General features: G+C 43.9%; 1 protein-coding gene across 1 annotated transcript in view; it reads right to left on the reverse strand.

The window, feature by feature from the left end:
• Positions 1-12640, reverse strand: part of RAD50 (RAD50 double strand break repair protein) — a 252502-nt gene that overhangs the window by 98826 nt on the left and 141036 nt on the right. Inside the window, exon 18 of the mRNA XM_056575038.1 lies at positions 12315-12425. Coding sequence (XP_056431013.1) covers positions 12315-12425 — 111 coding nt within the window. The remainder of the gene's footprint in view (positions 1-12314; positions 12426-12640) is intronic.

The raw sequence follows: 12640 nt of genomic DNA on the forward strand, positions 1-12640 counted from the left end.
TTAATTTATAAGCAGGTGTTTGCTGGTACATTAGCTGATTGCTGGGTTTGTTACACGGGGGATGATTATTGGCCTGTTTACTAACTGCCCAGTATGATAGGGCCCTAACCTCTTAAAAAATTTAGGATGCTGTAGCTATGCACGTAAGCATACTTTATGTGATGCTGCAGGCACACCAACTAGTGGTTGCCAGCTTTAAAAAAAAAAAAAAAAAAAAAGATATGGTGCAAGATGGGAACAGGTAATAGGCAGCATTGGGGCCCTGGCTATTTGACTGTATAGGGCCCTGACATTCCTGATGGGCTCTGGGCTAGGCCACTAGATGCAGCCAATGCAGCCAACAGGCATGAACTCTTTTTGGAGCTGTAGAAAGCCTAACGCTTACCTCAGGACCCATGTTGCCATGTTGGGTGTACACACTAAATCCAATGCCAGGCTTTTCTTAGGCGGTCTCTTTTTTTTTTCTTTTTTTCAGGGGGAGGGGGGTGGCGGGGGGTTGTCGACACTGATGCACCTCGCCTGGGGCATTAGGTACGCTTCTAAGAAGGAGGCAAGTGTTAAGAGACTCCTTGATAAATTAAGGTCAGTGGTGAAATCCTTTGGCAACACAAAAGATAGTAGAGCATAGTGGCTTTATTCTTGTAAATGAATGTCCCACACTCCGGTGCAGCACATTTAATATGATCGCACAGCTCTTTAACCCCTTAAGGAAGAAGCCCATTTTGACCTTAAGGACCAGGACATGTTTTGCAAATCTGACCTCTGTCACTTTATGCATTAATAACTCTGGGACGCTTTTACTTATTCTGATTCCAAAATTGTTTTTTCATGACATACTGTTAGATAGTGGTAAATTTTCGTTGATACTAGCATCATTTCTTGGTGAAAAATTCCAAAAATTTTTGCATTGCCAAATAAATTATATATTGAATCACATATACAATATGTCTACTTTATGTTGCCATCATAAAGTTGACATGTTTTTACTTTTTGAAGACTTTAGAGGGCTTCAATATATAGCAGCAATTTTCCTGAAAAATTCAAAATCTGAATTTTTTAGGGACCAGTCAGTTTGAAGTGGATTTGAGGGGCCTTTCTGTGAGAAATCCCCCATAAATTACCAAAATATAGAAACTGCATTTCTCAAAGTATTCAAAATGACAGTCAGAATGTTTGTTTACCCATTAGGTGTTTCACGTGAATAGCAGCAATGTGGAGGATAAAACTCAAAATCTCCATTTTCTTGTAGACCCATTTTTTTTTTCATTTTTACAAGAGGTAAAAGGAGAAAAAGCCAGATTACCGGCGGTGATCGAAAATGCAAAGGGCGTATAAGTACTAAAGACCAAGGGCATACTCCTATGCCCTTAGTCTCAAAGGTGTTAAGGTAAGTCAGTCAGACAATTTTTAAACAACATAGGATATGACAGCTTGCTACCTAGTGAATGGCAAAAGCTTCCACAAGCTTCCACAAGTTTTGCTGCCTATTGTGGAACATACCAAACCCTCCAGAGTGACACCATGTCCATGTCCTTGGTGGTCCCTGCACACTTTGACCTGCTCAGCTACCTTGATGACTTTGAAAAGAACTCTAACTACAGAGACCATAGGCGTAGCATTATACAGTGAATGTAATCTAATAACTGCAAATAAAAGTCCCACTTAAAAAGTGTAAAATAAAAAATGTCTCTAAAATTATATAAAACCTTCTCCCCAATAAAAAAAAAAAAAAAAAATCACCCTTATTTTCCCATTTTACAAAAATTGCACCTAAAAGTCCCTGTCACATGAATATATCAGAATCAACAGATCACAAAGCAAAAAAGAGCCTTCATATGTCCCCATATACGTATTAACAATAAAAAAGTTATGAGGGTCAGAAAGGGACAATTTTATGCATACCAATTTTGTTACAAAAAAAATTGCATTTTTAAGTGGTTCAATCAGAAAAACTATATAAATTGGGTATTGTCTTATTCGCATTGAACTACAAAATAAAGAGAACCTGTCATTTTTATTGTGTAAAAACCAAACCACCCAAAAGTTGCATAAATGCAGTTTTCTTATAAATTTCTGTCCACAAATAATATTTTGGTTTTATGTAAAATGAAAAGTGTCAGTACAAAGTTCAATTGGTTGTGCAAAAAACAAGCCCTCATATGGGTCTGTAGGTGGAAAAATAAAAATGTTATTCCTCTAAAAAGGAGAGGAAGAAAATGAAAACACAAAAATGAAAATTGGCTGGGTCCTTGAGGGATTTATCTCAGTCAGGGCTCTGGTTGGGCCATTGAAGGACATTCACAGAGTTGTCCTAAGCCACTGCTTTGCTGTTTTGACTGTGTGCTTAGGGTCATCATCTTATTGGAAGGTGAACCTGGATCAGAATATCTATGTACTTTGCTCCATTGGGATTCTCCTCAACCTTGACCAGTCTTCCTTTCCCAGCTGCTGACAGGCACTTCCACAGCATGTTTCACTGTAGGGATGGTATTGGTGAGGAGCAATGCCTGGTTTCCTCAAGACATGATGCTTAAAAGTGAGTCCAAATAGTGGGGGCGTGTCCTGGCAGTGCATGGCGGCGGTCGCATAAGTCTTGTTCTCCGCTGCTAGTGAGGCCATACAGCGGCTACACAGCTTAATTACCCTGACAATTGCTTCTCCTTACTGGTACCTGCTAGCGGTGCCCTCCGGATGATGACCCACAAGAGGAGTAAGAAGAGCCCGCTGAAGCTCACAGCCTTCTTCCTTGCGGCGGAGGCCTCTCAAGATGGCGCGGCCGCGTCTCCTCCACACCCAGGCTCCCTGTCGGCTCCATGCGGCTCCGCTACTCCAGCGACGGGGAGCGCTTCTCCGGCTTCGTCCTCCTCAAAGGTCAGCAGTGCACCTGGTACCTCTACGGGCTTGTCTCCTAACCTGCAGACGGGGTGGTCTCCCTCTGTGCCCAAAGAGCCGCAGATGCATTCTTCTCCTAGATCCCCCGTGCCCCAGGGGTCCGAGACCTGTACTGCAGACCTGAGAGGCCTGCTGACGGAGCTGAAAACTTCCATAAAAATGGACTTGAATTCGGCAGTCTCCAGCATCCAGCGTGAGATCTCCTCCTTGGGGAATCGCACCGTGCACATTGAATCTAAAATGGCGGAGCTCAACTCTTCCCATAATGAGGTGGTTGATCTGGCTAATTCCTTGGAGGATGAGGTTGTGGCTCTTAAGATGAAGATAGCAGATATGGAGGATCGGTCACGCCGCAATAACCTGAGGGTTAGAGAGGTTCCAGAAAGTGTCAAAGCAGAGGACCTTAACTCCTTCCTGACTGACTTCTCCCTCCTGTTGCCCCAAGCCTCCACTCTGGATCTGTTAATGGACAGGGTCCATCGCCTCCCAAAGCCCAAGTCCTTACCTACCTCTGCACCAAGAGATGTGATTCTCCGCCTCCACTTCTTTCATATCAAGGACCAATTGATGAATGTGGCTCGCTCTTCACCATCCCTGCCTGAGCGATTTGCGGAATTACAGTTATATGCGGACCTGTCGGCTGCGACTTTGGCATGGCGTAGAGTTTAGTGTGGGCACGAGAGTTTTGAGGGAGCATGGCATCCCATATAAAAGGGGATTCCCAGCTGATCATTACCAAGAATGGCTCCACACATGTTGCCTCCTCTCCTGAGGACTTGGAGAGGCTCTGTGTGGATTGGAACCTCTCTGATGTGGATATGGCTGCTAAATCTCCTGTGGCACCCCCTGCTCACAGGATTGAAGAGGAATGGAGCGTTGTGTCCAACCGCAAATGGAGGGATCGCAAGTGACATGTTACACTGTTTGTCTCTTGATGGTTTTCCTCAGTCTCTCCCTCTCTGCACAATGTGGAGAGATCCAGAGCCAGACTGTCTGGGATTGCTGGGGACTTTGTTGGGAGGAGGTATGCTTGGTTATTGCACCTTTCATTACGTTTTTTTTTTTTTTTTTCTTCATCTAAGTGTAATTTCTAAGACGAATTGCCTTGTTTTTGTGTGGCCTAACTGCGGGAGTGTTGTGTATTTACCCCCTCTAGGGTCCACCACATGGCCTTTAACCCCTTAAGGATACAGGGCGTATCCATACGCCCCCGTTTCCAAGTCCTTAAGGACACATGGCGTATGGATACTCCCTGCGCATTTCCGGCCCCAGCCGCTAGCTGGAGCGGAGCCGGTGCCGGATGCCTGCTGAAATCGTTCAGCAGGCATCCCGGCATATCGCCCAGGGGGGTCAAATATGTCCCCCCATGTCGGCGATGGCCGCAGATCGCTGGACAATTCAGTCCAGCGATCTGCGGCGGATTCCGGGTCAATCGGGTCTCCAGTGACCCGAAATTACTGGCTGATCAGGGCCGTCAGCCATAGCCATAGCCAGCAGGGGTGAGGTGGCACTGGTGCCACCTCACGATCGCCCTGATTCGTCGGCCGGTTTCCCGGCCGACCAATCAGGGCGCCTGCTGCGGGTGTCACTCCCGCAACCCGCTCCGCCCCTCTTCCGGAGGACGTGAGCGGGAAGAAGACCCCGGGAGCTGGGGACCCCGATCCCCGGTGTCCCTGTTGGGATCGGGGCCCCAGGAGCGACGGCGGCGTGGATCTGCAGTTGGAGGAGAGTGACAGCCTCCTGCTGTTGCTTAGCAACAGCTCCCAGCATGCAAAAAGGGCATGCTGGGAGCTGTAGTTATGCAACAGCAGGAGGCAGACCACCACAACTCCCAGCATTCCCTTATGGGTATGCTGGGACTTATAGTTTTGCAACAGCTGGAGGCACATTTTTTCTATGGAAAAGTGTACCTTCAGCTGTTGTATAACTACAACTCCCAGCTTGCACAATCAGCTAAAGTGCATGCTGGGAGTTGTAGTGGTGCATCTGCTGGTTGCATAACTACAACTCCCAGCATGCCCGTTGGCTGTCGTTGACTGCTGAGAGTTGTAGTTTTGCAACAGCTGAAGGCACACTGAGTTAAGTAGCAAACCAGTGTGTCTCCAGCTGTTGCATAACTACAATCCCCAGCATCCCCAGCCAAAGTAGTATGCCTCCGGCTGTTGCATACCTACAAGACCCAGCATGCCCTTCCGCTGTCCGTACATGCTGGGGGTTGTAGCTTTTGCAACAGCTGAAGGCACACTGGTTGCAAAACACTGAGTTTGTTACCAAACTCGGTGTTTCACAACCAGTGTGCCTCCAGCTGTTGCAAAACTACAATTCCCAGCATGCACTGATAGACCGTACATGCTGGGAGTTGTAGTTTTGCAACAGCTGGATGTTTCTCCCCCTCCCCCCCCCTCAATGTGAACGTACAGGGTACACTCACATGGGCGGAGGTTTACAGTAAGTATCCGGCTGCAAGTTTGAGCTGCGGCAAATTTTCTGCCGCAGCTCAAACTGCCAGCGAGAAACTACTGTGAACCCCCGTCCGTGTGACTGTATCCTAAAAACACTACACTACACTAACACACAATAAAATAAAAAGTAAAAAACACTACATATACACATACCCCTACACAGCCCCCCTCCCCAATAAAAATGAAAAAGGTCTGGTACGCCACTGTTTCCAAAACGGAGCCTCCAGCGGTTGCAAAACTACAACTCCCAGCATGCACTGATAGACCGTACATGCTGGGAGTTGTAGTTTTGCAACAGCTGGATGTTTCTCCCCCCCAATGAGAAGGTACAGGGTACACTCACATGGGCAGATGTTTACAGTAAGTATCCGGCTGCAAGTTTGACCTCAAGCTGCCAGCGAGAAACTACTGTGAACCCCCGCCCGTGCGACTGTACCCTAAAAACGCTACATTACACTACACTAACAAAAAATAAAATAAAAAGTAAAAAACACTACATATACACACACCCCTCCCCTCCCCTCCCCAATAAAAATGAAAAACGTCTGGTTCGCCACTGATTCCAAAACGGAGCCTCCAGCTGTTGCAAAACAACTACTCCCAGTATTGCCAGATAGCCACTGACTGTCCAGGCATGCTGGGAGTTTTACAACAGCTGGAGGCACCCTGTTTGGGAATCACTGGCGTACCCCTATGTCCACCCCTATGCAAGTCCCTAATTTAGGCCTCAAATGCGAATGGCGCTCTCACTTTGGAGCCCTGTCGCATTTCAAGGCAACAGTTTAGGGCCACATATGGGGTATCGCCGTACTCGGGAGAAATTGTTTCAAATTTTGGGGGGTATTTTCTGCTATTACCCTTTTAAAAAATGTAAAATTTTTGAGAAAACAAGCATTTTAGGTAAAAAAATTAAATAATTTTTTTCACATATGCAAAAGTCGTGAAACACCTGTAGGGTATTAAGGTTCACATTACCCCTTGTTACGTTCCCCGAGGGGTCTAGCTTCCAAAATGATATGCCATGTGTTTTTTTTTTTTTTTTTTGCTGTTCTGGCACCATAGGGGCTTCCTAAATGCGGCATGCCCCCAGAGCAAAATTTTCTTTCAAAAAGCCAAATGTGACTCCTTCTCTTCTGAGACCTGTAGTATGCCAGCAGAGCACTTTTCTCCCACATATGGGGTGTTTTCTGAATCGGGAGAAATTGGGCTTAAAATTTTGGGGGTATTTTCTGCTATTACCCTTTTTAAAAATGTAAAAAATTTTGGGAAACCATTTTTTTTTTTTACATATGCAAAAGTCGTGAAGCAGCTGTAGGGTATTAAGGTTCACTTTACCCCTTGTTACGTTCCCCGAGGGGTCTAGTTTCCAAAATGGTATGCCATGTGTTTTTTTTGCTGTCCTGGCACCATAGGGACTTCCTAAAGGTAACATGCCCCCCAAAAACCATTTGTCGCTCCTTCCCTTCTGAGCCCTCTACTGCGCCCGCCGAAAAATTAACATAGACATATGAGGTATGTGCTTACTCGAGAGAAATTGGGTTTCAAATACAAGTAAAAATGTTCTCCTTTTTACCCCTTGTAAAAATAAAAAAAATTGGGTCTACAAGAACATGCGAGCGTAAAAAATGAAGATTTTGAATTTTCTCCTTCACTTTGCTGCTATTCCTGTGAAACACCTAAAGGGTTAATACACTTATTGAATGTCATTTTGAATACTTTGGGGGGTGCAGTTTTTATAATGGGGTATTTCTAATATGAAGACCCTTCAAATCCACTTCAAAACTGAACTGGTCCCTGAAAAATAGTGAGTTTGAAAATTTTGTGAAAAATTTCAAAATTGCTGCTGAACTTTGAAGCCCTCTGGTGTCTTCCAAAAGTAAAAACTCATAAATTTTATGATGCAAACATAAAGTAGACGTATTGTATATGTGAACCCAAAACATTTTTATTTTGAATATCCATTTTCCTTACAAGCAGAGAGCTTCAAAGTTAGAAAAATGCAAAATTTTCATTTTTTCCATCAAATTTGGGGATTTTTCACCAAGAAAGGATGCAAGTTACCATAAAATGTTACCACTAAGTTAAAGTAGAATATGTCACGAAAAAATTATCTCGTAATCAGAATGATAACTAAAAGCATTCCAGAGTTATTAATGTTTAAAGTGACAGTGGTCAGATTTGCAAAAAACGCTCTGGTCCTTAAGGTGTAAAATGGCCTGGTCCTTAAGGGGTTAAAAATGTCTACACTACTGTTCTGTTTGTTGTTTTTTTGTCGGTTTGTCCTGTTTGTCTTTATGTTACATTTGTCCCATTTCCACATGTTTCTGCGATCTATGAGGCACGAATGACTGCCACCTTGAGGTCACTGAGTCCGGTGATGGTCCTTGAGACTTCGATGCTATCTCCATTTATGTTAGTGGCAGCACTATGCGAATTGATGTTGTTGGGTTATTATGGCCTATCTCTTTGTTCTTGTCTTCTGTGTCTTTACCCTCCCTTTCTGCAGATCAGATAGCTGACCTGAGCTCCCCCTTTTCGGATGAGGAGGTGCTGTCCGCCATTAAAGCGCTGAAGCTCTTAAAGTCTCCTGGCCCTGATGGGATCACCAATGAGTTCTATTTAACTAGGACCTTTAATAGCATTGCTCGGGTGGGGTCTCCACCGGCTGAAATGTTAGAGGCCTTGGTTGTCACCATTCCCAAGCCGGGGAAGCCACTTGACAATGCAGCTAACTACAGGCCAATATCGCTTCTTAACAGCGATATTAAACTCTATGCCATGGTTCTGGCCTCTCGACTTAATGCAATTTTGCCCTCCCTGGTGTACAAGGATAAGGTGGGATTCATCAAGGGTCGCCAGACGTTGGATGGCACCAGGAGGTTTGTGGACATCATTGCTAGGGCTCGCGTGGACCGAACGCCTTCTCTGCTCCTCTCTCTGGACGCGGAGAAGGCATTCGACCGCGTTCATTGGGGATATCTGATAGACGTCTTGGGGAAATTTGGCTTTCCTCCGGAAGCTATAACTGCTATTATGGCTCTGTATACTTCAACCTCTGCTAGGGTCTTCTCCAATGGCGGTCTGTCCGATAGATTAACCCTAAGCAATGGTACTAGGCAGGGGTGACCCTTATCCCCCTTGATTTTCACCCTTGTTATGGAGCCCTTTGCCCAACGCATTATGGAGTGTACCCAGATTAGGGGTATAACTGTAGGCACTGTTGAACACCGTATAGGACTGTTCGCGGATGATGTCCTGATTTGCCTCTCTGACCCACAGGTGTCCTTGGATCCGGTGATGCATATCATTAATGATTTTGGTCTAGCTAGTTACTATAAGATTAACCCGTCAAAGACGCATGTCCTACCTATTAATATCCCTCTAACTGTGCAGAATATACTCCAATGTAAATTTCCCTTTATTTGGATGCATGACCATATACCATACCTGGGTATTGCTCTGATGACACTACCTGCTAATATGGTTCCCACTAATTTCACCCTACTGCGTTCCCACATAGTCATAGAGATTGCACATTATTCGTCGCTGCCAGTGTCGTGGTCGGGGCGAATAGCGGCATCAAAGATGATGCTTCTCCCCAAAATATTATATTCCTACCGGAATATCCTGATTATAATACCTGCCAAAGTTATCGCCCTACTGCAAAAATTGCTTCTACAATTTATTTGGGCGGGCAGACGACCTAGGGTCAGTGCTCACCTGTTATATCAGCCGGTGAGGGATGGGGGAATTGGAGTCTCTAACCTAAAAACTTATTACCATGCTGTGCTTTTCGACCAATTGAAAAAATGGTGGTTGGGTGATGATCCTCCTCATTGGGTTGACCTGGAGGCAGCTTTGATAGGTACCTCATCCCTTAATAGCTTCATGTGGGCTCTTCGTTTTTCTCCCTCCTCTGTTCTTTCTTCTCCCTATTCTACTATTGCAGCAGCCGTGAGGTTGTGGAGTGAATCGAGTGTGGCTTGAACATTATGTCCCAATAGGTTGGTGGACATTCCGTTGAAGGCAATTGGGGACCCTTTGATGGACATTGACTTTGGGCCTTGGATAGCGGCAGGTATTCGATCGGTGGGTGCTATCTGGACCCCGGAGGGTCTTAGGTCCTTCACTGACATAGTATCAGCCTACTCAATATCTCATAAGGACTTTTATAAGTACTTACGCCTGAGACACTTCATACGCTCCCTCCAGTGGCCTGGTACCCTTCCTCACACCCCTTATGAAAAGCTATTTTTTAATTCCAACTCCGCAGCGCGAGGTATTTCTCTCTCATACTCTGCATTACTTGCGATCGACACTCCTGAACGCTATGTATTTCAGTCTAGATGGGAGGAGGACCTGGCATGCTCTTTTTCAAAGGAGCAATGGAGCTTTGTTTTTCATCTGCATAGAAGACACTCTAGATGTGCTAACCACCTTGAAGCTTCTAGGAAACTGCTGTATTGGTGGTATTATACCCCGATGCGCCTATCTAAAATATACCCTGCAGTTTCTCCAATGTGCTGGAGGTGCTCAAATGAGCCTGGTACGCTTCTTCACATCTGGTGGACCTGCGAGAAACTACGCCCCCTGTGGGCTAGAATCAAGGCCTTATTAGACACTCTCCTAGGTTGTCCTTTCCCTTGGGGCCCAGAGGTGGCCCTTCTATTTTTGACCTTAGAGCAGGTTCCTGTCGGCCCCTCTCTTGTACTGTACCATATCCTCACAGTAGTGCGGACCTCTATTGCTCGTCTACTGACTTGCCGGGTCTTCCTGCCATTATGGCTGTGGTCCATCACAACCTCACCCTTGAAACCTTAATAGCTAGACATAGTGGTGCTAGAGGCCGAATCGCCTTACTTGAGCATTGGTTGCGAGTTATTGCTGTCTCACTTAGTGGGGTGCCCCCCCAACCTTCACCGACTTAGGAGTATTCATTTCATTCTGCATTATTTTTGGCCGGACTGTCATTATGATTTTAGTCTGTTATCTCACACTAGATCTTATACCTCAATATGTCGATAGTATGGGACTGTTATGTTCTGCTGTTTATGTTCCTTTTACTGTATTGTTTTTGTACTTTTCTTCCATAGTCAAAGTGCGCTTGTACTTACTTTGAAATTCATAAATAAAGTTTAAAAAAAAATAAAAAATTGAGTCCAAATAGTAACATTTTGGTTTCAGAAGACCATAAGAGTCCTTCTTTTTATTACTTTTTTTTTTTCTATTTTTGCAGACTTCAGGGAGGGGCTTTTAAGTGTATTTTACCTCATGAGACTTTTATCTGGACTCTTTTCATAAAGTCCAGATTGGTGGAGTGTTGCAATGATGTTTGACCACCTTAAGTTTCTCCCATGTGCTTTCTCTTTGGAGCTTTAAGTGCAGCAAAATTTTTTTGTACCCTTCTCCAGATACTGTATATGCCTCCACAAAATTCTGTCTCTGAGTGCTACAGCCAGTTGTTTTCCCCTCATGATTAAACATATTTCAAAATGTATTACTTTGCACTTGTTCACACTGCCATTTCCTTCGTATGGTCTATTTTCCTATTCTGAGTATTTTTCAAATTTTTGTTCTTACTGATGGATTAATTAATAAAGACATTATCGATGTTTTATTGTATTCTAGTCTAATGTTGTTCTTTGTAGGGTTTATATATTTCAGAGGTAGCAATTTTGTTATGATGGTCTATTTATTGGAGTATCCTGAATTTACCACTGGTGGAGTCAAATTAAGATGTAGAAAGATAATCAAAAGAAATGAATGGCATAGCAAGGGAGTCTGAATACTAATGTCCATGCAAAATTACTTAGTAGTTTTTACTTTCTTATTATGGTGTATTGAGTGCAGAGTGATAGGGGAAAACGTAAATATGTTTGATCTTAACACAAAGCCTCAACATGACAAAATGTTAAAAAAGTGAGAGGGTCTAAATACTCTCTGAATGCATTGTACATATACAATTATTGTAATCCTTATGTGATAACCCCTTTAAACTATTTATGAAGACTACGTGCCTGCTCTCAAGGGCAAGGAGGGCAGGGGTGGGTGGTAATGGCTCAGTATGCAGAGGTGAACAGACAGCTAGACTGAGATTGTTGCCTTAAAGGGGTACTCTGGTGAAAACCTTTTTCCTTTTAAATCAACTGGTGCCAGAAAGTTAAACATATTTGTAAATTACTTCTATTCAAATTTTTTAATCCTTCCAGTACTTATTAGCTGCTGAATGCTACAGAGGAAATTCCTTTCTTTTTGGAACACTGATGGCATCACGACCACAGTGCTCTCTGCTGACATCTCTGTCCATTTTAGCAACCGTACATAGCAGATGTATGCTAAGGGCAGCATGGTGGCTCAGTGGTTAGCACTGCTGCCTTGCAGTGCTGGGGCCTTGGGTTCAAATCCCACTAAGGACAACAATAAATATAGAGTTATTATTATTATTATAATGATGTCAGCAAAGAGCACTGTGCTCGTGATGTCATCAGAGAGAATTCCAAAAAGAAAAAACTTTCCTCAGTAGTATTCAGCAGCTAATAAGTACAGGAAGGATTAAGATTTTTTAATCTAAGTAATTTACAAATCTGTTTAACTTTCTGGCACCAGTTGATTTAAAAGAAAAAAGGTTTTCACCGGAGTACCCCTTTAACATCTTAGGCCCAGGAAGTGGCAACCAAGGGTTAACAGTCCATCAGCATTATAGACTGGGTCCTGGTCACATAGGGAGGTATCAGAGTGGGTCTAGGTTACCAGCTGTGCCCTGGAGTCTAGAAGACCTAGAAAAAGGGAGAAAAACCTAACTAACATGAAAGAAGAACTGGTCTGGAGAAACCAGACTTGTGTCTGCCTCCTATTGACACTAAACTACTGTGTCCCCAAATTAAACAACCGAGAAATCAAACGCACGTGGATCTACTCTGCTCAGCTGAGTTGTTTACAAATGAAGATGTGACACTTTACCTTTTCTTGTGCTGCTCTGTTGCTGGAGTCTTTTCGCTCTAGAATTTCCCGTTTCTCTTGTTGTAGTTTTTCAAGAGTAGCTTCCAATGGGAAAACTTGCTCTCGGGCTTCCTGAACAGAAAAAAAATGAATAAAATAAAATCATGTATAAGCATAATGTAGCATGCAGGAGTATTGCTTGAGTCAAGCATTTTAATGATGAATGATGTGATACAAGAACAAAGAAATATGAACTTGCAAAGACACCATTGTTTAGTTACTGCACACTTATTTATTTTGTAGGTGGCTACAGAGAGCCTAGTGATTATACGGTCCAACTTTATTAC

This window comes from Hyla sarda, chromosome 4 (genome assembly GCF_029499605.1).
Source record: "Hyla sarda isolate aHylSar1 chromosome 4, aHylSar1.hap1, whole genome shotgun sequence".
NCBI lineage: Eukaryota > Metazoa > Chordata > Amphibia > Anura > Hylidae > Hyla > Hyla sarda.